The sequence below is a fragment of the Nyctibius grandis genome, chromosome 8 (genome assembly GCF_013368605.1).
Source record: "Nyctibius grandis isolate bNycGra1 chromosome 8, bNycGra1.pri, whole genome shotgun sequence".
NCBI classification, from domain to species: Eukaryota; Metazoa; Chordata; class Aves; order Nyctibiiformes; family Nyctibiidae; genus Nyctibius; species Nyctibius grandis.
Window position 1 is genome coordinate 286,686 of NC_090665.1, and position 25,206 is coordinate 311,891.

Sequence of the window (25,206 nt, forward strand, 5' to 3'; positions counted from 1 at the left end):
TGAGGAAGAGAAGGCTCAGGGGGATCTCTCCAATGTGTATAAATACCTGAAGGGAGGATGCAAAAAAAACGGAGCCAGGCTCTTTCCAGTGGTGTCCAGTGACAGGAGAAGTCATCTGTGTAAATGCTGAATGTAAATATTGAAGGACACACAGGAGGAGAAAGTTGACATTGAAAATCGTGGTATTTTACAATTTTGTTTGCAGTAACTGCATCTGTGAAAAGGACTGTACTGGTTTTGGCTGGGATAGAGCTAATTGCTGTCAGTAACGTGTATCTTATTTGTGAGGTTTGAATTACAAAACACTGTAAACTTTCTCCTGTGACTAGACTGTCATTCTTGATTAGTATTCTGCTTTTTTACCCACTTGTCTTTGTTGCTATTTTTCTGCCTATTTTTTTCTCAATAACTTACAGGATTCACTTTACAGGTATTAATACTTTAAATCCTTTTATCTTATTTTTAATAAGAAAGATAGAATATTACATAGATAGCACTTCAGCCAGTTCAAACCTTTGTACTAATCTGAAGGGAGAGTGAATGAGCTGTAGTCGTGGTAAGGAGAGAAATACAGCAGTCAGCTGTACAGCTCCAGAGAACCTGCCCCTTGCGTGGACAGGGAGGAGGGATAGTTCCTTCAACCTGTGAAACGAACCAAGAGAGCCTGTGTGGCACGTGTTTGGAAAGGTCTGCTGCAGATCTTTTAAACTGATTCTCAATCATGTGCTGTAGGAGATGAATACGATGTTTGTGCCATTTGTCTGGATGAATACGAGGATGGAGACAAGCTCAGAATCCTGCCGTGCTCTCATGGTAAGCAGCTGCATTTTGGGTTTGGTATTTGTATTAGAACAGCTCTCTAAAGCACCGTGTCTAAAACGGGGTTTATTGTGGGAATACATTTATTGATCGATTTATACAATTTATTTTTGGTAATGTGCAGGAGTGTATATACAAACTGGGAAAAGAGCAATGTCTGTATTTAATAGGGAAACACATTCCAGAGTTACTTTTTACATTAAAAAAAGCAGGCTTTCACTTTCTCCAAGACAATTAAACCATAAAACATAATTCAGCTATTAGTGATGTAGAGATATGGATGGAGGGACGTAATCTGTCCCATAGCCTGAAGCCGTACAGACCACTGCCTTGACTGCACTTGGAAGTCAAAGTTGTCAGTGCAGAAATTAGTGGAATATTTTTCCTGTGACAAGTTGTGCGCTGTCTGAACAGCCCTTCTCAGATACAGCCCGCTGCGAAAGGCACGTCTAGGAGTCACGTGCGTATCTGTCCACAAGACAGGGCTGCTCTTAACTGCATGCAAGTACAAGAAGTATTACAAGAGCTTACACGTAGACATCTGGAAGAGGCCTGGGCCCAAAAGCATCTCTAAGTTCAAACATTTTTTTGGTAAAAGCTGTGTAAGGTCTATGAAGACAGATGGGATTCATCCTTCCTAGCTCGAGACCCTCTCTCTACCTCTCAGTCTGTTAACTATATTAGAACCGTTTCGGCTGGGTGCAGTTTTACCCAGTTTTTTCTCATCAAATTCCTGCTCTGACCTGGCACTGCAGCAGCAAATTACACACCACGAAGAGATTTAACAAGAGAGGCAACTGATGGTACAGCCTTACATCCACAGCGAACACAGCAGATAACAGACTGAGCTTTGTAGATCCTCAGTCATAAGAACAATTTCAAAAGAGGCTGACAAAGAGTTCTCGGGAGAGAAAGAACAGATCCATAGCATCTCTCCCAGCTGGGCGCTGCAGAGTTAACTAAACCTGATCACCACTATCACAGATTGCTGACAAATTAAAAAAAACCCAAACCCAAAAAACCCCAAACCACCACGGTCAGTTCTCGTGGAGAACATGCTACTAACGTGCTTGAACAGGTACTGAACACGCTTGCCCTTGTGAATACCCATCTCTGCCAGATGGAAGTCTCTGTTAATAAGCAGAGCGAAGTTCTTAATACCGTGAGACATTTTCAAACACTTTTTTAACCAAGGCCAGTATAGTTGCAGTGCTAACTGTAGACCTCATTTAAAATCCACAAAACCATGTGGCAATTTTATTTAATAAAAAGGTGCTTCGATAGCTCTTGGTGGAGGTCAGAGGAGTTAACCAGGATAACGGTGGTGGGCATGTCTGCTGCAAGGTGCCTACAATTCCTCAAGAAGCTTTTGGAGTTTATTATTTTGTCGAACGTGTCCCACTGCAGGGCTGCTCTGGGATCCACTCAATAGAGGAAATGGGTATTTATTGCACATAGATCCTCATCTGTTAGGTGTTCTGTATATAAGGGTGGACAGTCTGCATGCCAAAGAACTTGTGACTGAAATTCTCTGTGTGAATTGTAAATTCTGTTACTAAACATAAATACAATTCAGCAGGTGTCCTTGTCCACACTTAGATAACGATGTACTCGCATTTTGTTTTCTAACAGCGTATCACTGCAAGTGTGTGGACCCGTGGCTGACAAAAACAAAAAAGACGTGTCCTGTGTGTAAGCAGAAGGTGGTCCCTTCTCAGGGGGACTCTGACTCCGAAACAGACAGCAGCCAAGAGGAGAACGAAGTCTCTGAGAATACTCCTTTGCTTAGACCACTGGCCTCAGTTAGCACTCAGTCGTTCGGGGCTCTGTCAGAGTCTCACTCCCATCAGAACGTGACCGAGTCCTCAGAGTATGAGGAGGATGACAATGACAACACTGATAGCAGTGATGCAGAAAATGGAATAAACGAAGAAAGTGTAGTGGTTCAGCTACAGCCCAGTGACGAAAGGGAGTACCGAGTGGCAAATACTGTTTGAGACTACTCACGCTGAGTACATAGTGTATGAACAAAAGAGTTCTGTAAGGGTTCTTACCATTTACAAACCTTTACGTAGGGAATATTTTAATCTGTAATCCATTTGGTTTCTTCAGTAGGAGCAGCAGTTCATGTAGTAGTATTATGGTTAAATCATTACAGGTAGATTTATTTTTGATCCAGGTATTCGGTCACACGTTCTGTCCTTCTGAAAATGAACAGTTTAACTGGACTTCACGATGCTAATGAATAACGTTAATAGTTTATATCGATAGAAATATCACACAGACTCTAAATGTATCTTGTTGAAATGGGATTTATCTGGAAGCAATTTTTTTCCATTTTGTAGCTACAACTGGGTCTTACTGATAGCAATATTTATTACATGTATGGTATGTGTTAGCCCTTAAGCCCAACTAAAACGTATTTGCATGTTTGTATAGAGTTTTTAGGAAAACTGTCACCACTACTGAAAGAAAAATGCAGAACAGATCGATATTCTGTGTGCTGGTACACGAAAACAAAGCAGAAGAGATTCCACTTTCATCTCCAAGCAGCGATTCCAAATAATCCTTTGGAGTCTGCCACAGTAGCTGGGTTTAGGCAGTTCCATCAAGCAGTTCCTGGGATAAGGAAACTTAGAACATATGTTTAGTTTTGAGCAATTCATGAGGTAAGATCCACCATAGACACATTAATTCTCCTACTACTTGCTACTGCGATGTAGTCTGGCTTCCAGGGGTGATGTGGGAGCTGGGGGGGAGGAGGGGAGGGTGACCAAAACAGAGGTTTTGTTCCACATAGAAAAATAATTTTAGGTAAATATTGATCCTCAATCATATACCTCTTACTAAAGAGCATTCTATGCTGCATTAGTCTGCTAAACTATGTATATAGAAAAATTGTCTTTTCAAATACCTGATTGGAGAACAAGTGCTTATAACTGTTTAACAGAACTCCGTACTTACCCGTGTATCACGAAAAAAGTAAATGCTATATAATACCTCTGTAACTATGTAGAAAGTAAAAACATGCGTATAATCAAAATGCAGAGATTTTTTTTATATGGCCTTGACTAAGGAAAGCTTGAAAGAATGTTAATAAACACGTTTTCCACTTTAATTATCAAAAGGAATTTATTGAACTTTTGCATTACTTGCATTCCTTGTGTACTCGTCTACATTTACTACTAAGGTTAAAGTATTTTTAAAGATCCAGAACGTGCAACTGTTAAGATCCCTCAGCAAGCAGTAACCTGCGCTGTGCTGTGTGTAGGAGGACTCGGTGACATAGAAAACCTTGATTTTTGTTCACTTTTAGTTTGAGTCAGGCTGGGTCTGTACATGTGCTTTGTGTGGGGGAGAGGGACGGGGGAGCAGAGCGCTGCGGGTATCTCCTGCCCCGCTGGAGCTGCAGCCGGCGAGGCGGCCAGCGCCGGTCCTGGGCTGCGGCTGTTACAGGTGAGGTGCTCCCGGTTGTATTTCTGACCTAACGCGCAGCGCAGCTACACCCTCCTTGCTCCAGCCTGGCAGTGGAAATCAATTCTCCGGGGCTGGCTAAGAGCAGAGAAAGCTTCTTGTTCAGAATGAGGCGTAAAAAAGGACAGTAACGGAGGAACGATTCCTCTTCAGCCACTGCCACCAGCAATCCATGGGTACAACGTAGTGTTGTATTTTTACTGTGTAAAATTCCACTTCAGCTTGCATCTGTGTAGTTAAAGCCAAATGTGAAAACTGGTTTCTGAAAACTTACTAAGCTGAAAGATGTTTCTTAAAACAGGCTCCTGCTGCTCACGCGTTACGAGTGCGTGTGTTTATTGTATTTCAGGCACCCCAAAACCTGCAGAGAGGCAGAACCGTGAACTGAAGTAAGCGTGGTAACACAGGCTATGTGTAACTGTGGTTGTGGTGTTTGCTGCCATGACGAGAAGTAAACTCACAGTATTTTTATTGGTTTCTCACCTGCTATTCTCCGTGCTATACAGAGAAAATGTGTGCAGCAAAGGATATTGCTGTATGTTTTTTTTAAAAACTGTTTCATTTTCTACATTTCCTAATGGTATTAATGTAAATTTTATTTCAGCAGGCCCTGGTAGTAAGCATTGTAGTGATACTCCCCCCTGCCACACCTCCCTTGTGCCACAGATAGTTTACTTGTCTCTTGCCATTGCCAGTGAGAATGAAAATGAAAATTAGAAGGAACAGCACTTTATTATTAGAAATACTTCGGATGGCCAAGTATCTCTTAGCATTTTGAAGTAGAACTCGTATATTACATTAAAACTTGCTGGATAAATCTTCTGTCTCAAGAGGTATGGCCTCCCCACACGGCTGACCCAAGGGCTTCTCTGCTCAGGTGAAGTCTGTTGGTCTAACTTCAGTCTCTATCTTCAAGAACAGGGTGTTGGTGCTTTAAAGAGGTTCATACTTGATTGCCTAGTTGAAAGAAATTTCTTCTAGTAAGTAGTTGTAACTAGTGTCTGAAGTTAAGAGTATTTCATCAGACCTCTGAAGCGTGTCACCTCTGTGCATGGAACAGCAGTGGTATCGGCGGCAGTTGTCACAAAATATTGTGTGACCAGTATAAATAGCTCCTGACAAAACAAGCTTGCACCAAACCTTTCCTTACCTTGTGAGAACCAAGTACTTGGAAAAGGAGCCCAAAAAGGACAGGAATTAGAACTTGCCCTCAAAGGGGGAGGTAAGCTGTCGTTTGTTAGCGGGGTGGGAGGAATCCGGTAAAAAGCGACTGGAGGAAAGTGATGGGTCTGGCAAGTGGTTTTCTTGACGGGTCAGTAATCGAGGTGTGGAGGAGATTTAAATAGCAAAACGACTCTCCTCATCCCCCTCGACAGCGCACAATGTTGGGAGAGTTCCAGGGCCTGTGTTTGAACAGTTATAACGGGTACCTGCATGCAAAATAACGAGTATTAAAAATTGGATAGTGTCTAAAAAGGCGATGCCAGCAGCAGCTCAGAGTAGCTGGATGTTTCCTCTGCTGAATTCTAATGGAATCCTAAATAACACCTTCATTATGAAAGTACGGCCCTCTGAAAGGCTAAGTAATAGTGGCTGGTATAATTAAAACCTGCCTGTGAATTATTATGGTGCAGAAAATAAGCACCCTGACAATTAACTTCGTAAGCGTATTTCAGAGAAGGTAAGGGACGGATGAGAACGGCCTGGAACTCGGCGTTAGAAACCTGTGAAGCTCTGATACCGCACCTGAGTGCAGCCCTCATCACCTTCCAGTGTGGGCCGTGCAATCTACGAGGTGTAAGTAACTGGGGATAGAAGTAAAACTTCAGAAAGTGAAGCAGTTCACTCAGCAGTGAATTGTCTTCCTGAGTTTGAAGAGAAAGTGAACAACTTGAGAACTACCCTTAAAAAAACACCCTCTGAAGCAATTCTGCCTCTCTGTATTGCTCCTAGTTTGCACACCTTCCCTACTCCTTTCTCCTCATCTGTTTTTTAAAATGCTAATGTAAGTTCTTTTCTAAGGTCAGTTATGTTCCTTTACCCAAGCCTTGGACAAGAACATACACCACAAAAGAAAAAAAAAAGCGGGGAGGGGAGGGTGGGGCAGGCGCTCGGTTGTCTTATGGTTGGGAACTGCTGACCTCAGAAGCCGCGATGCCCCTCGAGTGTACGAGCAGCGGGAGAGCTCGTATGTAAAACGGCACCGTAAAACGCAGCGAAGGAGGCTGGGAGCGCGAGCTCTGCTGGGAGGTGAGGAGCCAGCACGTACTGAAGACGGCTGGATGGAAGTGAAGTGTCTAAAACCCACCGTGTTCTTCATGGACTGGCAAGAGGGTAAAAAAGGAACGAACCACAAGCACAAGACCCATGAGAACTGCACGGATCAGGCGTCTTCGCTGCCACCACATAGGAGTCATCCTGCTGAATCCTGAGTGGTAAAACGTGAGGGGGAGCACGGCCTGATGACCTCTGGGACCGCTGAAGCGGTTGGAACTGCCCTGACCAGTGTCACAGAGGCCCATCACCCAGGGGACAACGGGTGCGCGGCGCTGCGCAGGACTCGGATCCTACAGGTAAAATCAGGTACTCGGGTGGAGCTTTGTAACGGCTGAGACAACTTGTTTCACCGTCTCTTACTAACTTTTTGCAAGGAAAAATGTATTGATGCAAGTTTCAGACCTAGGTCACAATTTAGAGTTCAAACCTTTAGCGTAGGAAAATAACCCTTTGTATTTAAATTGTCTGTGATCTGGAAATGGGAGTTAAAGGCAGATTTCTTGCGAGTCCAGGTTCTTCAAGAAAGGTATCTGAGGCAGACCCTAGCAAATTAGGTGCAGCCACCATTCTGCTGTGGAAATTCAACAAGAAATGCATTTGAAAGAGTACACAGGTGACCTACAGGCAGCTGCTCAGGAGAGGGGAATTGACCAGAAAGGAGCAATGTTAAAGTAAAGAAGGAATGGGATGAAAATTACTTGGTGTGCCCTGCTCATGGCTATTCCTGCCTCTGAGATGCCATGACAGTGAATGGCCTTATTACAGACAAGCTTTGGGGATGGGCACACACTCCCCCCGCCAGAAAAAAAAATTCCTGCAGTCAGAGTGTGAGTGCGATTTTAAATTGGGTTTAGATGAAGTTTAGCTACAGAGTAAAACGGGAATTCACACACTAACAATGTTACGGGGGAAGTGAGAGGCTTGCATCCTCTACCAGTTACTGCTACATGTAAACTGGCTTAGTGCTACGGGCTTGTTCTAGCCTTAGCACTGAGAGCTGGCAGATACAGCTCAGACATGAAGCAAGGCGTGTGGTTGGAGAAGATGAACACTTTGTGTGTACAGGTTTTAGTTAGACTGGGGTCTAGTGACAAGCAAAGGAGGGGGTGCAACACTTACACGGAGGATTAAAATGTAGGGGAAGGTGATGGGGGAGAACAAAAGCATTTTAATGGTAACGCCCAAGCAGCAGGTAACCTCGAGAAAAGCCTGGCCTTAGCTAAAGGTTAACCACCTCTGGGCTGGGCTCTTCTGCCTTTCCCCACGTGCCCACTGCTCACTATCACAGCTCACCCGTGCCCTTTGGGTTCAGAGGACGCGGGCAGCAGAAGTACCAAAGGCCAGGCACAATTCTTCTGGGGTAACACAGACCTAAGCCTCTCCCCCCCATTCGAGGAGAGCAGGTTCTTACCCTGATGAACACATTGTGTGGCAAAGGTCTCCTCTAGCTGCTGTTTCAGGTACTCACATGGCAGGGGAACCCCCTCGCCACGGAGTCGGATGAATGCAGAGTTAAGTGATAAGAAATCACCTCCTAATAATATCAACCCCAAAGGCTGCCTGGCCTTTGACTGAAGTTACCAAACTATTGCTGTCTCACAGAACTTCCAGCTGCGCTTTGCCCAGGATCAGGGTAGTCAGCCATGCAGTGAGGAAGGGCCTCGGAGCGCTCCTGGGGGGGGATAAATTACCAGCAGTCTGATTTTGTTTGGTTGGAATAAATTTATTTCATCTGTCTGTAAACAAGGTGTTTTTTAATAGTTATGGCATTTTTTGAAATGCATATTAAATCAGATGAGTTAGACTGTATCCCAGATGTAACAAAGTGCAGGGAAAGAAATGGACAAATCAGCAACAAGAATTTGTTTAAATCTGTACATTATCCACAAGGCCCAACAACAGAAGCAAATACTAGAATGTCCCTAAAGTAGTGCCGTTCCAAAGAAACCCTCCTAGTCAGTTAAAATCCATCTCACAATAGCAACAGTTCATTTTTTTTTTTTGAACAATAGTATGGCACAGAATACATATTAAAAAATTCATCACAAGACAGCCAAGTCAGTTATTCCAACCAACACCATCTCCCCTTTATTCTTTTGTGTACAGTTCTGCAGTTCTCTCTAATGGACATACAAGTCAGTGCCGTGCCTGAACTGGGAGGCTGGTTACAGACGTTTCAGATGACTAGTGCACAAGGCAGTTCACTCCATAATTTCTGCAGCAAGGGTGTGACAGGCCAAATGAAGATTTTAAAATTTGAAATGGCATAATTTTGACAGTTTAGCTTTCAAACTACCAACCTTCATCCAAACAGTGGCTTCAGAGCAGCAACACTCCTGACCAGTAAGTGAGCTGGCAGAAAGACTGGAGTCAGTCAGAGCTCCCAGTGTAGCTGAAGGTGGCAGTTTTCCACAATGACATTGCAGTTTCATATTAAAAAACAAAAACAACAACAAAAAAAAACCCCCACGACCCCCAAGCTGCAAATTAAAATTGGTCCTATGAAAAACTGAAACCAGACACACTCCAGATGGTTATGGTGGGATATCTACTGTCCATAATGGCAGCCTTTTACAATTCAACTACAGAACAGGAGCTGGCAAAAAAAAAAAAAAAAAAAAAAGTGCCTGAGCTATTGCAGTGATGGAATGTCTGGGGCTTCGTTCAGGATGGTGGCTGTAAGGTCATGGGAGGAAGTGCAGCTGTACCCTTCCTAGTTTTGTGATTGCACTTGTTGAGCAGGACAAGCTTCAGACACCACGAGTTAAAAATAAAAGACTTAAGCCTACGGTGAAGTGCAATGACAAAACTAACGTAACGTTAATAGCTTCTGAGTGGCAAATTGGTTCAACAAACCAGGCACTATAAAAAGGCGTGTAAGCAAACAACTGTGGATTTAAAAAAAAAAAGAAAAATAGAGGGACAGAAGTAAAGATATGCATGCACTTTTTTCCTCCCAACCATGCTCTATGAAAGGAAGACTAGTGAGCTGTGTAATTGCTCAAAGTGCTGAAGAGGCATTGATCAAATTAGATTGTACAATCGGCACCTTGTTTAGTATTTAAGTTGGTTTAGTTGTCAATATCACACTAATTGCTAAGACAAAGCAAAGCCTACACGTGGCGTATTCCCCTCCCAAGAGTTTTTCAAGGTATCATGCATATCATCTGTGTGGTGCAGTAATGGTGCCAGGTGTGGGACTTGGTTACATACAGTGGTTAACATATAAATGAACAAAGGGGAACTGGAATTATGACATCGGGGAATGGGTAAATAAAAAACACAAACTACCATCTACAGTCTGGTAGCACTGAACAGAACTGGGTGGTGGTGAAGACAGTTGCTAGGTGGATGGGGAGAGGCTGCTTAGACGTCAGACCTCCTCAGGTATAAAGCCAGTTCATATGCTTTCTTGTTGAGTGTCCCTCCATGGACACCTTCCTTTCCCATGACTATAACCAATGCTGGAGTACACAAGGAAACAAAACAGAAATGAACAGAATTAAAAGAAAAAAAAAAAACCAAAAACACCTTTCCCCACCAACAAAGGGATACAAAGGAGACACAGGTTCATACCCCATCACCCTGCATTGCTAGTAAAGTTTCCAGAATGTAAGGTTTAAAGCTCACCACCAGGAAAGTTTAATAGCAATCTTCCCCTAATACTTAACAGTCTGCCTAGCAACTAGAACCCAGAGTCTCTCAAGTATTTTGCCATTGAGTATGCCTTCTTATTCAATCCGCCTCCATGGACCCCTTCTTTGCCCATTACAAAGACCAAGACTGAAAGAGAAAAGAAAAAAGTTTTAAAAAGAGTGTGTTAGACAAGGAAATAATGCAAGTTTTAGGCAGCGCAATAAACACACTCAAATTCAAGATGCAGTACTTGGGTATCGAGCTAGTTTAACAGGAGTTTTGTAAAAACACAGATGTGGACAGGGCTGGGAGAAGGCACGGGTTACCCTCAGGGATAGTACACAACTATGTAAGTCATAAGAAAAATGCCACCAGCTATCTCAAAAAAGCATCCCAGTGCCTCTCCACCATCAGCACCATCCATCGTCACCCAGCCAGGAAACCCTGGCTGCATCTTAAAAAAACAAGGGGGAAAAAACCCCTGTTGTCAGGGGCAAAAGTAGTAGCATATGTAGAACTGTGACTCTGAAGAGCAGAAGAGGGAATATTCTTATATTCTTATCTGCAGTGGTTGTTACTGGTGTAAGAACCAGAGTAACCGCCTTGGTACTACCAAAAAACCCACGGGTCAGACACAGGCTCAGACTTTTCAGGCAACACTACAACTACAAAACACACTTTTTGTGCAAGACAAAAGGCAGGGCAGATTTTAACGCCGACCCTCTCTCTAATCCCACGATTTCGGTGAAGTGTCCCAGCTGTCTGGCGACCAGGAACATCCCAGGGCTCCTCAGCCGCTGGCCCGTGCGCGCTGCCGGCAGAGGTCAGCAGCAGGTACGCACACAACCACGGCGATTGTTCCCCCAGCAAAACTGTCCCTGGGAACGCTGCAGCCCAGCCCGCCTGCAGGTGACTAATCTCCATCGCCCTGTGCTCACAAAGAGCCGAGGGCAGGCAGCTCTCGCTGTGGGCAGCAGAGGCACAACTCTGCTTGTTTCACCTCAGTGCTGCAACGTTCTTCCTGTGCCGCTGCCACCCGGCTTCAGCCCACAGACAAGTTTGGGGCTGGTTTGGGTTTTATGCTTGTAAGCAGAAATTTGTTGCTCCCCAATTTGTTCTACAGCGACCCCAAAGTGCTAGGCCAGATATCCTGAACACAAGGCACACTGCTCGTAGCCAGTGTTGTGAGGCACATTTTTTATATCCAAACCTAGTGCCTTCCTCATACTATGTTTTACCACAAGTTAAATGAGGAGCACAAGGAGGAGGTGTAACTAGCATAAAGCAAGTTTCTCAGGGATACCAACTTGGACGGGCTTTTTTGCCTGAAGACAGACTTCAGAGCTCAATAGGAAGTGCAAGAAGAGTTAGCACAGAACTTGTTAAAGGCCAGTAGGAGTAGCTCATACCAGGAATTCACATCTTTGCAGAATAAACTTTCCGTTGAGAAGTTCACAATGAAAAAGCCAGTTTCACTACCATAATGATAGTGAATGGTTAATAACCATAATGGTTATTAACTGACCCTCACGGTATCCTACTGTAAGCCTGAGATACCAAGTTCTTGCACACTTGGCAAGCTCACTTCAGGCCCTAGTCTGATCTTCCACGCTTGTCAGGGATCTGTTTAACCATTTCACAGCCCAGTGCCCAGCTGCGATCACGGGTGGGAACAGGGACAAGGGTGACACTGGGGCAGAAATCCAGTTAGTCAGGCAGACCACTGCCACCCACCCCCTCACGCCACTTCCTGACATTAACCACCAAACACAGGTGCCCGGTTTCCTTAACAGCTGGAGCCTATGCTTGGGGTGATCTTAGTTCAGTGATCTGCAAGTGAAGAAAATCATGCTTACCTCGGCCAGCTCTGCCTACAGCAACATTGTATGTCGGCTCACCACCTTGACTCTTTGTCCTGATGTCCATTGTGCAGTCGCCATCGACATACAGGCTATCTCTGATCACAGAGCACTTCTTTGCACCAAGGGTCAGACCATTGGTGAAGAAACCCTCTCGGTCTTTTCCTACAATCATATCTATTTCTACTGGCTGTCAAAGAAAAAAGTCCAGAGTTAGCACGGCAGTATTTTGTCGCTTAATTTCTATTTAGAAAGCGTCCTGTCTCCCACCGAGAGGCTCAGACAGTCCATTTCCCCCAGCTCCCACCAGGAAGTGCCCCAGAACACAGGGCTTTGTTAGCCACAGTTTGTACCGCGCTGGTTTGTTGCCACCGCACGCAGCGGAACCGCTGCCAGGCCCAGGCCCGCGGTGCCCCTCGGACCCGGCTCTCACTGAGGGGGGTACGGCACGACCGGGGCCGTTCAGCCCGGGCTACACGTGTCCGGGCGGCTGCAGGCGGCAGGCCAGGCGCTGACCGTGCGGCGCCGAGGAGCCTGCCAGCGCCTGTCCCTGCGCCACCGGGGACCGAGCTCGGCCCTCGGGGAGCGGCGGCACCGCGCGGGGCACCTCCCGGGACGCGGCGGCCGAGCCGCGCTCTGCAGCAGCGTGCCCGCGGCCCGGCCCGGCCCCGCGCCGCAGTGCCGGCGGGCCTCGGCTGTGCGGCTGCGGGCGGGCGCGCCGCCATTCCCCTCTGCGTGAGGCAGAGCACAAGGCCCGGGCGGGGGCCGCGGCCGCGGGGGTCGGGCGGCGGCGCGGCCCGGGGAGGCGGGGGGAGGCCGCGGGCCCGGCCGCCGCAAAGTGCAGCGTCACGGCGGGCCCGGCCGCCCCAATCACGGCCCAGCACTGCGCGGCCGCCGCCGCGGGCCCGCCCGGCCCCAGCCCCGCTACCGGGCCCCGCCGCGCCCGGAGCGGGGCGCGGCGCTGGCGGCCCGGGCACTGCCCGCGCCGCACGGCCCGGATGCGCGGGCGGCGGGGCCCCGCAGCGCCGGGCGGGCGGCGGGGGCGAAGGACGGGCAGGGGCGGGGGCGGGGAGGGAGGAATCAATGGCAGTGCGCCATCTTGGCGGTGAGCAACATGGAGCCAGCGGCGCGGTGGGCATTCACGAACGCCTCCTACGCCGCGCACGTAAGCCTCGCCGCAGCGCCGGGCCCGGGCGGCCCCACGCAGGCCCCGCCGCGCGCGGCCTCTCCCGCCCCCGCGGCGGCACCGGCGGCCCCACGGGCGGGCCCCGCCGCATCGGGCCGCAGCCGCGGCGCCCCCCCCCTGCCCCCGCCCCGGGAAGAGCCCCCTCTCCCGCGGCCGCGGCGCCGCCGGCAGCCGCAGACAAAAAGGCGGCGCGGGCGGCCCGGCCCCTCGGCGGCGCGCGGGCTCGCTGCCCCCCCCCCGCCGCCGGGCCCGCCGCCGCCTTCCCCCGCCGCCCCGCAAGGTGCCCCCGGGCGCCGCCGCCGCCGCCGCGCCCCGCCGCTAACGGCCGCGCCGCGCTCCCGCGGGGCCGGGCCGGCGCCTCGGGCGGGCTCGCCCTTCCCCGCTCCCGCTCCCCGCCTGCCCCGCCGCCGCCCTCACCGTGATGCTCTGGAAGATGCCGCCGGCCGTGGCTGCCCAGACGTACTTGGCGTCGCAGTAGCCCACAATGGCGGCCTCCTGGCAGCAGCCATCGCACATCAGGTTGTCCACGTAGCTCTGCCAGCCGGCCATCTTCGCGCGGGCGGCGGTGGGGGCGAGCGGGGCGGGCGGCGAGGCGCGGGCCGGGCGGCGGGCGGTGGCGCTGGGCGAGGCGGTCCCGTCCCTCTCCTCTCTCTCGCTCTCTCCCTCCTCGACGGCGGAGCGGAGCCGAGCGCTGCAGCGAGCGGCGCGGCCCAGCCCAGCCCTCCGCGCTGCCGGCGCCGAGGGGCGGACGGGAGGAGGGGCGCGGCCCAGCGCCGCCCCCCGCGCCGCCCGGCTCCGCGCGGCCGAGCGGGGAACGGCGGGGCCGCGGCGCCTTCCTCCGGGCGGCGGAGCGCGCAACGGTGGGGTCCCGGTCCCGGTCCCGGTCCCGGTCTCGGTTCGGTCCCGCCCGGCCCTCGGCAGGCAGGTGCGGCGGGGCCCGGGGCTGCTGCGGGAGGCCCGGCCCTCCCCGGCGGGAGGGGAGAGCGCTGCCGGCGCCGCCGGACCCGCGCGGGACCCGTGCACCCCCGCCGCGGCAGGGCCGGCCGCCCCCTCGGCCCGCCGCCCCCAGCCCCGGTGGGCCGCGGCGGTGCCGCCCGCCCGCCGCCGGTGCCCGGAGCGCGGCGGGGCCCAGGGTGGACACTGGCCGCCGCACCGCCGCCTCCCCTCGGCCCGAGGTCGGGCAGAGCCGAACGTTGCTCTCCCGGCCGGCGCCTGGGTGAAGCCCCGGTGTTTTTCGGGGCTGGGGAAGCAGGTTCACGGCGGTGGTTCGCGGGAGCGGAGCGGGGCGCTCCCAGGGCCTGCTCCGCTGGGCCGGGGGCTGAGGGGCTCCGCGCCCCGGGCCTGGCTGGGGGGGGCAGCGGGAGCCCCGCTGGTTGCACTGGTGTTTTATTTCTGTGCGTTTCATGTCTTCTTTAGCATCACTGGCAGCTGTGCGTGCCCTTGGGAAGGTGCTGCTGGTGACGCTGCTGGTAGCTGGCCGTGCTCTGCTGCCCTGCCTGCCTCCCTGAGCTGAACCGACGTCCCGGCAACGCAGTAAGAGAATTTCTGTTTCAAATCGCTCATCTTGCGTTAAGTTGGTGGGCTCCCCACCTCAGACGGTACTGCCTGTTGTATTTCATTTATGCGTGGTTTTGTAAGTGGTGATTTCAGGTTTTATTCTTCCAGGTTCCACCAAGTTTCTGTTGAAATAATTTAGTTTCCATGTTCCTTTGTAAGATGTCCAGGTCCGATACCAGTATTTTGCTGCATTGATATCTGGCCTTGGCCAGGATCACTGCTCGGAAGATTTGTCCTGCTACATGTTGCAGGAATGTTCAGCTGCAACTTTAAGGGCATGTGTTAGGGCAGTGGCTCTGTCTTGCTTAACATTGAAGTTGGAGTGGGGGGGTCACCTTCTGTTTGAGCAGGGTGGTTTGGCCTTACTTGGTGTCTGGGAAACGGAGACAAGTGGGATGTGAAGCGGCTGTCCGTGTAATTAACTTTGAAGCTTGAATTCAGGAAGTTAGATCTTACACCTGAATGTGCCAAGGCATAGTATACACTGATTGAATCTGCCTTTTCCTGAGGTTATATCCCCCAGGAAGAGTGTTCACCAGGTATTTATGATGAATATCCCTACAGCATACTTCAGGGTGTTCTTAGTCCTTTTAAAACCTAGTTCAGGTGTAACGAGATTGTGTGTTGTTTAGATACTAATAGAGATTGCTTATATTACTAGATACTTACAAAAGAGCTTAGTTGCATCTTTTAGCTTACTTCCATAAGTATTTTCTCTATTTTATTTTCACAGCGCCTTTCCCTCTCTGAATTTGGACAGCACTAGAGCTTTGCTTTATCCTTTTCTGGCCGTCCATGTATACCAAAAATGTCCTCGTGTTGTTGTACCTACCAGTGAGTTACAGGCTTTAAATTTGCTTTCAGCTTTTTAAACAGCTAAAGCTTTTTGTGACGTTTGGGTTGCCTTCATCATCCTCTCTCCACAGATTCCTTCCATGAGAAGGATAAAAACTTCTGTGTGAAGCTGCCGTTGAGGGCCACTTCTCTTTTTTAATGCTCTTGTGGAGGAGGTCCCAGTTTAACACTGTTACTTGCACGGAATGGAATGGCATACATCTGTCTTAAATGAACACGAGACTGATGGGTTCATTGTTTTTAGAGTTCAGCCAAAATGTGTCTGGTTTTTGTCTATATGGGGTTTGGATTTTTTGTTGGTTTTTGCAAGCTGCGATAAGGATTCCAAATTATTTCACTTTAATAAGTGGATTTAATAAATATAGAGGCAGATACCACCTGAACCCAGGGGCAGGCCTTGGGAATTCTGGAGCTGCCTGTTTGCTGGTGTCGTTACCCTTTGATGAATGAGAGGTGGGCTTCGCGTGGACAGCAGGCTGCTCGGTGCAAGCGTGGGGGTATCTCACACGAGAACCTGGGGGTCTCCAGGGCTTTAGCCAAAGGCTGCGCCTCTTCCCTGGAGGTATCTCGCGTGCGTCCTGCCACGCGTTTGCCCAGCCCCTCTGCCCGAGGACCGAGCGTGCATTTCTGAGCCCTCGTGACCTGATGTCCAGTTCTGTTTGGTGGGAGGTGGAGACCCAGCGGTTGCTGCCAGCTGGGAGCTGGGCCGAGCCTGGGGGGCAACGCTGCTACATCAGCAGCCGGCTGTGATTAAAAAAAATCACATTTTTTTAATAGCTGCATAAACCAAGTGATCGGTAGTGTGAGTGCTGTTTTGGTGAGCAGATTGTGTCAGCAATACAAGGACTACAGTTGTCTGCTTTTAGTGATTTAAATGGGAAATAACTGCACTGAAGTCTGGGATCTCCTGAACATAAATGGATGGACAAGAGTAAAGGATTTGCCGCCTGCTTGGTAGCTCAGCTTTGGTTGTGTTATTTGTGAAGTAACTCTAGTAATATGTTTGGAAAGTGAAGTCCAAAGTGGGTTACAGTTATTTAATGTTATGAAACCACCAGATAGCTTGTATCATTTGCAATTTAGCAGTCACCAGTGCTTTTTCTAAAAATCATAATCCTTTAATTCTGTTTTCACTATCGGGTGCCTCATTTGGTCGTGTTCTATGTTACACAATCATTATATTGCTACTTGTATAAACACTGTTGCAACCTTTGAGACTGTTTGATTTGAGAAAATAAGGATGTGCTCTGCATGTTAAAGGCTGTACAAGAGAGGAGTTCCAGTTTTATTTTTAGCTATGAGTCTTAATTGGAATCTGAGACATTTGTTAAATGAAGGATTTGTATGTAAACAAAAATATTGCTGTTAAAATTGATAGATGTAGTGGGTCATTTTAACGTCAGTACCTGGACTGATGTAGGAAATGGTGCTGTCTGGACGTAAGTGATACATGTATGATAAATAGTTGCTGAATCGTGGTTTTGTGTATTTTAGTCTCTTCTACATTCTGCCTGGTAGTTCTTTCTGGAAGGTATTTGCAGGCTACAGCCACAGTTTGGTTTTTTTTATGCGGCTTGTAACATTTATTAGTCTTTTTGCTTTGGTTCAGAACTTTGTCTAAAATTTATGTTGGATCACATCTAAGAAAAATAATCATTTGAAAGAATTTTAAAGTACGGACTGTGCTTAGCCAGAGTGTACTATTTATGGCTTGTGAGAAACTTGACTGCTTTTATATTAGTAACATGAAAGTTGAAATTGGCCAAAAACTTGAAGGAGGGCATGTATTTTGTTAGTAAAATAACTTGCAGTTTTCTGTCAGGCTTTGTAACTACCAGAGCTGCTGCTGTGCTCGGGTTGGTAGGACGGCCAAGGGTAAGATTTCTTACGATGTCCCAGGCTCTGCCTGTTCCACACCAAACTGGCCCGTTTGGAGACAACTGTAACCAGCCCGTGTGTGCAGACGGGAAGGGCACGTGGCCGTCAGCAGGACGCAGCTTGGCTCTTTGTGGAAGCTGGACTTCACAGAGCCAGGGCTCGCTCGGTGCGTCGCTGGTCTCCGTCGTTGCCGCTGTTGCCGTCGGGTTGCGGTGCTGCTCTGGTGACTTCCTCCCCAGACCGTGCTGGATTTCCTGTGGCAGTCTTTCTCTTTACCACAAGTGCTTTCGGAAGTGCTGAGGGTAAAACCCATTTAGAAGTGTTACGAGTTAGCAGATTCACTTCTGCTGATTAAAAGCCAAGACGCTTGGAGCAGTCTGTCTCGTGACCTCCTGGTGATGGCTAGAAAAGGGGTTTGCAGGGTCCTGCCGCAGCTTCCGAGGGGCTTGGCTGAAAAACAAGGAAACCACCAGAGGCTGGGATGAGTGTTAGCTAGAAATAAATGGTAAAAAGGACATATTAATGAGCTGAAAACTTGAAGCTAGCTTTGAAAAATACGGTGATACAAAATGCAACAATCATTAGATTAAGACCCCGATGCAAAGTTTTATTGCGTAGCTACAGCTGTGCATGGAAAATGTCCTGTCTGGTGCTAGCACAGCTGTGGTTGTGCTACAAAGGGCCCTGTACAACAGCGCTTGCAACCACCCAGAAGGCTGTGGAATAAAGGTGCTTTTCTGGCATATCTTGCATCGTTTGGAAAGGTGGTTTGACTCCATGTGCGGATGAGAGTTTCGTCTCCACAGAGGAGGCTTGCCTGGTGTGGTTTTACCAGTACAGATAGCTCAGCAAAGCCTTTGTCCTTCTAAGGATTACTTAGGCAAGCAGTTAAGAAGAATTTCCCTTCCTTATCATTTATTTAGCCATCAAATTCAAATATAACAAACCTAAAATGTAACTTTTAAAATCAGATGTAAACTTGGGGGTATTGCTGTGTCAGATGATAAGGGTATGAGATTGCTGCCATGTAAGTGGCTTCCAGAAATGCTTTACATCTGTGGAAGGACAATTCTTTGTGGATCTGATTTATAGACTGGCCAAAGCACTAAAAAAGATGTCTGAAATCATGGAACTTTGCTCAGCTTTTGGATGTTTAAGGTAAGTTCTTGATCTCACCGGTGGCCAACAAAAAATAAACCTTAATCCAAGAAATTAAAGTTAAATTCTTACTTGGACAGGAAGTCTCCGGTTCATAATGGTGTCTTCGGTGAGAGTCCCTGTGTGGGTGAGATGTGTGGAATTAGGCCTGTGTGACCCAGCTTTCTGTGCATTCAGATTTGTCAGACAGGCTCCTCGCTGTACTTAGGTCCTGCAGTATTTTGTTTTGCTTTAAATGTAGCAGACAGAACTCAAATAGGTGGCCCTCTGTGAGCTTCTCAATGATGAAACAAGGGTATGTGCTGTGAAATGCAGTGAGTTTGTGGGTAGCTTGACACCTAGCTTGTGTTTCTCTGGCTCACAGTTTCTTTATGTGGCTGGTTTTGAACCGCTCTCTGCTGCTTGTTCAGGTCTGGCCAGGGGACTCTGAAGCTGTGTTCGATATGTTATTTTCCTCACTAAGCTTTCCTTCAGTGACAGTGTCTGGAAGTATGTCTGCCTGGGGGATAGTTCATCCTCTGATTACAAATGATTTTGCTGTTGATCCTTGTTATTTGTCAAAAGTCCAAAGGATTTTTGGATCACAGATACATAAATTTATCTGTTGTATATAATTTCTACCCAAAACATTCACTGTCTGCAAAAGCATTTAATAATAATTCTGAAGTATAAAAAGCCATCTTTTCCCAGATAAATTATACAGTTCCAACCTTATAATGCTCTGTAAATTCACAAATATATATTATTTTTTGAGTGAAGCAGAAATGGCTAAATGTTTTTCTTTTTTTTTTTTTTTGCAATTCTTTTTTTAATGTACTACCGAATTTCTCTCTAGCCACCAAGTACTTGATTCTAGCTATGAGTAGCAAACTGCCTGCTGTCAGCTCACCAAAGAAGAGCCAATATATGTATATTTAATATTCAGAATATTTTTGTGTTAATTTTTGATAATTGAAGTACTACTTCGTTTCAGCACCCAGATAATTATTTCAGCTGTAGCTGTAGTGCTTTTCTCTCAATTACATCTAGTCAAACAAATATCACATTTTTGAGAAACAAAGTATATGAAAATGATTCTGCTAAAATTTGTCTACATAATCACAAAAGAAGATCAAAGAAAAGTTTTAAAATGCATGAGTTTATGTGCTTAGAAAAGGTGTACTCAGTCTGAAAGTCCAATACTGCCGAACCGTAGAGCAGCCACTCTGGTGTGGATGGAAGTAAACGTTAAGAATCTAAAAATGGGAGGAACGGGGAGAAGTAGAATTGAGTAAGGGGAAAACAGCCTCAAAATGGTGTTGTTTCATTTAGAACATTTTCTCTTCTTTTTAAATACCTCACTGAAGGAAACAAATCATACCGTGTCTCGGCCAAACAGCTGTTCATTGTGAAAAGCAAGCGTGCTGAAAGCGTTATGGGGAAGGAAGGCTGCAGAGGACCGTGGGGCTGAGGCAGGTCTCCTTCAGCATCACCCAGGGACACCTGGTAGGTGGCTTCAGGAGGTCAGGCCTTGGGCTGTGTGCCGCCCTCGTTGGTGGGTTGTGCCCCCAGCATCACCGGTGTGAAATTGTCTGCACAGTCCCTGCCGGTGGAGGCAGGCGTCTGAACCTCAGGTCACCCGCTGTCTTGCAGCAGCTGATGGGGTTTGTTATCGGTCTTCACAGCAGCTGGGAGTGGACTCATGGTGGTGTCACTGTGGGGAAGAAGCCATGTGCCCCTCCACACTCTCCTGCCTGTCTTCCTGGCATCCCCATCCAGCAGTGCAGCTGGCACCACGTCAGCAGGTCACGCTCAGAGTGTCCACAGTGGCTCACACCTGGTCGTACGTGTTTCTGACTGTGTATCTCCCAGTGCATCCTTAGGTTATGTGAAGATGTACGGGGGAAAGATGCATCTAATACAGCACCTGGGCTTGCCATGGAGCCCAAGCAGCTGGGCTTGCCGCTGCTCCATGGCTTGGTGAGCGTGTTCGCTGGTTTGGGACTGCGAGGCTTTCAGTGACTTCCAAGACCCTGGCACTAGATGGAGCTTTACTCTACTTGCACTTAGAAGTCCTTTAAGTTTAAAACCAGGGAAGAATAAATGAAGATGTGTATGCCTGCTGCTACATTTACAGTGCCCTTTTTCCCCCCTTTGTTAGCAGAGTGGTGTAAATTATAATTTAAATTTAATTTCAATGAAAATGAAAATGTTGCAGCAGAATCTCCTTGATCCAGTAGGTGCTTTATAATCACTTTTACTAGCACCCTTTAATGCAGTCTCAGGCTCATGGGAGAAGTTGCTGTAAGTTAGATATGCTGAAAATGTGCTGCGTATTTAAGCTAATAACTAGGCTGTGCTGAATAAAGGTAGTGCCATTTTCTGAATGAAGTTTCTGTCTGTATTTCAGGATGGGGTGGGGGTGACCAAGCCTTCTGGTTGCTCTGCTCGTTCAATAATGCATTTGCATTTTCACTTTGTGCTACCAAAGCCAGAATTGTGTGTTATCAGTCACTTCATTTTTTTCCCATGTGTTACCCTTGAAAATATTGAACAAATAGAAACAAATAAAAAACAGCTTTGAAAAGTGTTTAACACTTTTCATTTAGCAAGCATCGTGTCTCACAGGCTGCACAGCACTTATCAGAAATTTAAGGTCATCTCTGCCTTCCACAGAAATAACTGGAAGCAGATTTAGTTTTGTTCTTGGGTGCCTGTGTTCTTATCAGCAAGGGAGTGGTTCAGTCAAAGCCATTGTCCAGACTCTGGAGTGGCAAACTGTGTAATCGGTTCCTATTCACAGCCCCTCTGCTGTTTTATTAAAAGGTTTAATATAGTAAACCAGGAGATGCGTACTTGTGATACAGAATGGAAAACCTCTGTAGAAAACTTCACATCAATGCAGTATTGCCAACATGAGCAACCGCTCGTATTTTTGAAGATTTCTTCTATACTACAAAAGTGTCGAGGAACCATATCATAAACAGAGGAGTACATGCAGTGTCGTAAGCAACAGGGTTTGCCTATGGCCACCTGGTTACAGTATTGGCTGTACCGAGTAGGGAAACAGCTCGAGCAGCTTTCAGAAAAAGATTCTGCTGAAGAAAGTAATTTTGGAAGGGTGTTTCATAGCTGACCTGGCAAAATCTTAATTGCTACGTGACCAGATTAAGTGTATTCAAAGTCATAATTCCCATGTGAATCAATGGAAGTTTGGTGCTTAAGTATCTTTTAAGAATTTGTTCTTCCGAGGTTGTCACCAGTTGCATTCAGACTGTAAAATTTCATTAGTACTGGTTTCAAGGGAAGTAGTTTGCCACCCTTTGAAGAAAGAAGTAAGTAGGAATGAATACGCTGATAGCCGATTCCTCAGATGCATCTAGAGAGCCATGGGAAGTTATAATTTCTGGTGGCATCACTGATACGGGGCATAAAAGGGTTAAATGTCATTATTTCTTTACACTTCCATTTCATTTTACAAAAGCAGCTCGCAAAGTTACTGAGGATCAAAGCGTGCTGGGGCATTCTCTGATACATTTGGCAGCTCCTCTGCTGTTGTGTGTGTGGACACCGTTTCGTTAAACGGGTGGGGGTAGCTGGTAGGCTGTCCTTTGGCACCGCTGTCGTTACACAGAAAGCACATCTACAGAAACCAGTGTTGTAAAATCTGCACGGTGCATAAACTGACTTTTATTTCTTTTTTTAGATGCTCCTTAGTTCGTTGTCCCATATACGAGTTAATGTGTCTGGACAGCTCTGCCTTTTTCCTTGCAAGTGGAAAAGAAGATGCATACACTACATTTTCAAAGATGGGTGTGGGATTTACCCACAAAGCCTCCTCTGGCCTGAAGCTTCGGAAAAGTTTCCCCTTTGTAAATGTGGAGGTTAGATTGTAGATCAGATGTAAATGTTCAGATAAATAACTGTAACCCCTGAAGTCTGGATAGCATCTTGGCGAGTAAACTAAGGAGGTGCAGTGAGTGGAGAACGAAGGAATCTGTGGTGGCTGAGGACTGGTGAGTTTATACTGAGCAGGACAGCAAGACCATGTTTATATAGATAGATGTTGTCCGGTGCTTTGCTGTTCTACATCTAGTTACTGCCCACGGTGTGGTTTCTGCCCTTGCTTTCAGAGATTCTTGACAAGCATGCTCCTGTCTGCACGGCTGACATCGTGAGTGTCCCCTTTAAACGTGGATATACAAAACTGCAGACACAGCTCTGGTGGTGTTCGTGCCAGTGCCACAAGCAGAGCTAAAATCACTTCCGTGTTCCTCCTTACTACACTGCATTTGCTCAAGCACAACCAGTTGCTGGAGAGCGATAGGTCAAATTGAGACTTAACCCAGACTGGTCCCTTGTGCTTGGAAGAGCCAGGCTACGCTATTTCTTCTTTAGACATATGTGTACTTATGTGCAGGAGACTAAATCTACAGTTATGGATATTTGAAATGTAAAAGTTGATTGGGGAAGAAATCCATCTTTTTTTCTGCAGCATGCTGGGGAAATATTCCTGTGTAATTAATGAAGTTCTCGTTAGGGTTTTTCATGCTAACTGCTGAATGTGCAATGTCATAAATTCAAACTGGCCACAGAGGGAAGTGAAAATAAGTCACTTAACTACTCAGAATGATCCTTACTGCTTGCAGGGACCAGGCTAATGAAATCAAGCACGGAAGCAGCTAACGTGCTTTTACCTCTGTTGATATAAACCCCAAGTAATACTACAACCTTGAATGGAGTGAGTCCGGAGCAGTGTGTGCTAGCATGCTCTGGGAGGGAAGCTCTGCCTTCCTGATAATTGTTATTATTGAAATCTGATTCTTGTGATGTTTTATTTACTTTCTGTAGCAGATGCTTTTTGGGTTGGATGCATGAGGACAATGCACTCTACAAATACTGCTTCAAAAAAAGTGTAGTATGGAGTTCTTCCTTTGTGTGTTGGCAGGTGGGGAGGGCAGCAGCACTGTGGATAAGTGGCAAGGGCAAACAGAGACCTGGCCTTTAGCCACCCAGGGCCTTAATCTGATCAGGTCCTGTCCCCTATTCTGATGTCACTCCTGATCTCCAAATGATTCCTGATTCAGCAGAATTAGGTCCGTAGTAACTGTGGCAACCCAAATCATAGAAAGCAGCTTATGACCTAAAGCTGAGGTTGCTTCTGAGCATTAATGGGGTGTTTTTTTCCTCCTAGCTAAGCTATGTTAATTGGCCAAGAAAAGAAAGCAAAACAACTGTTCTTTGGTTACAACAGTGCTTTGATGTTTGTATTTTACCCTGACCTAATCTCAGTAGTTGGAAAAAAACAGAATTTGGGAACTCAAATGAGACACTGAAAACAAATTTTATCATTAAAGCACTGTATATTTTTTTTATCGCTTCACTAAAAAATCTGACCTTGAATTTCAGTCTTCTTACAGGGCTATCTTTTCAGAGACCTTGCTTTGCCCCGTAGGAGTATGTGAATAGGGTGAGTAGGGTGCATGGGAGTCCTCAGCAAGGTGTGCCGTTGTTTGCAGTATGCAGTTAGACACGACCTGCAAAGAGTGTATAAGAAATAGTCGTCATATTCTCTTCTCACCTTCTTCTTGATATGTAAAGAAAGCTTTGTTTGCTTCTTTGAATAATCCTGTTAATTATCTCAGGAAGGCCTGTGATGCTCAGTCTGTGACATTCAAGGAAAGCTTTTTGAAATGTCACGCACAAACTTTACGGGTTTATTCTATCTTTTGCCATTGCACTGGGTTTTAGTCACCCTGCAGCCTTCTGGAGAAGCAGGACTTCAATTTCTATAATTAAAAACCCCCACTTATTAATATAAACCAGAAACATGTTCAACCATTTTGGTTCATCTTTATTTCTCTTCAGGGAGCAAATGAGGGCACGAGCCAAAATCTTTTGTCTCTATCACAGCTGAATATTAATAGGTGAGCAGGAAATAATTTTGTCACATTGCTCCTCTCTGGAAGAGACAGAAACACTTCTTGAATGTGAGAGGCTCAGGCACAAAATAGACACTAGGCTGCTCTGCAGTGCTGAGACTGATGTGCTTCCCCGTGTATTCAGAAGATCTTTTTCTAGGTCTCTGGAGACCGCAGCGTCAGAAACGCAGACATTTGTGAGTCTAGGCAGCTGGTAAGCAGGAACGTTAGAGCTCTGGGTCCCTGAAGTGGCCGGACCCTTCTGAAGGCTGTTGTGAGGAAGAGGACGTTTGCCAGAGCAGGAACTGAACTCAGAAGTGAGCCTAGTCCCCCAGCCTCCCACTGCTCTGTCTCGGTGCCTCCCCAGGCCGTGCACCACCTGTGCTTGAGGTGCTTCCCAGAACAGCCGGCACGGGACAGCCTGCCAGGACATGGAAAGCCCCGTGTTGTGGGTAACTCCCAGCCTGACCTTCTGTACTCGGCCAGTTACCAACAGCTGGGAAGGTCACATCATCAAAGCTTTCTCTCCGTAGTAGACGAATGGGGCTGCTTTTAATGGTTTACTGGCCAAACTAGTTGCGTTTGGCTAGCGTACTGAATCGTAGAA

The 25,206-nt window shown here is 47.3% G+C and overlaps 2 protein-coding genes and 1 long non-coding RNA gene across 13 annotated transcripts in view; 2 read left to right on the plus strand and 1 right to left on the minus strand.

Moving 5' to 3' along the window:
* Positions 1 to 3,946, plus strand: part of RNF13 (ring finger protein 13) — a 31,619-nt gene extending 27,673 nt beyond the window's left edge. Inside the window, exons 9-10 of the mRNA XM_068406498.1 lie at positions 733 to 813; positions 2,452 to 3,946. Coding sequence (XP_068262599.1) covers positions 733 to 813; positions 2,452 to 2,816 — 446 coding nt within the window. The 3' untranslated portion in view covers positions 2,817 to 3,946. The remainder of the gene's footprint in view (positions 1 to 732; positions 814 to 2,451) is intronic.
* Positions 3,947 to 8,272: 4,326 nt separating this feature from the next.
* Positions 8,273 to 13,971, minus strand: PFN2 (profilin 2). 2 transcript variants are annotated; one of them, XM_068405837.1, is made up of 3 exons: positions 13,669 to 13,971; positions 12,063 to 12,255; positions 8,273 to 10,034 (listed from the first exon to the last, which is right to left on the minus strand). In XM_068405837.1, the coding sequence occupies exons 1-3, from the start codon at positions 13,798 to 13,800 to the stop codon at positions 9,937 to 9,939; spliced, it is 423 nt and encodes a 140-aa protein (XP_068261938.1). In that variant the 5' UTR covers positions 13,801 to 13,971; the 3' UTR covers positions 8,273 to 9,936. The 2 variants fall into 2 exon arrangements, with proteins under 2 accessions (XP_068261938.1, XP_068261937.1); XM_068405836.1 differs by lacking the exon at positions 8,273 to 10,034 and adding an exon at positions 10,189 to 10,353.
* The window catches only part of LOC137666151 (uncharacterized), a 56,547-nt gene continuing 44,528 nt past the window's right edge, over positions 13,188 to 25,206 (plus strand). For 6 of the 10 annotated variants that reach the window (XR_011048603.1, XR_011048607.1, XR_011048606.1 and 3 more), the window contains exons 1-2: positions 14,048 to 14,176; positions 14,668 to 14,784. This is a non-coding gene — a long non-coding RNA (uncharacterized lncRNA). Of the gene's footprint in view, positions 13,231 to 14,032; positions 14,177 to 14,667; positions 14,850 to 25,206 lie in introns of those variants that run through there. The other 4 variants (XR_011048605.1, XR_011048604.1, XR_011048602.1 and 1 more) reach the window with 4 other exon arrangements.

Excerpts from the sequence above, each read along its gene's own strand:
- PFN2 (XM_068405837.1), bottom strand. The coding sequence starts at position 13,800 with ATGGCCGGCTGGCAGAGCTACGTGGACAACCTGATGTGCGATGGCTGC. Across the intron at positions 12,256-13,668 it reads GCATCTTCCAGAGCATCACG|CCAGTAGAAATAGATATGAT; the intron begins GTGAGGGCGGCG and ends TTTCTTTGACAG. Across the intron at positions 10,035-12,062 it reads TGTAGGCAGAGCTGGCCGAG|CATTGGTTATAGTCATGGGA; the intron begins GTAAGCATGATT and ends TGTGTACTCCAG.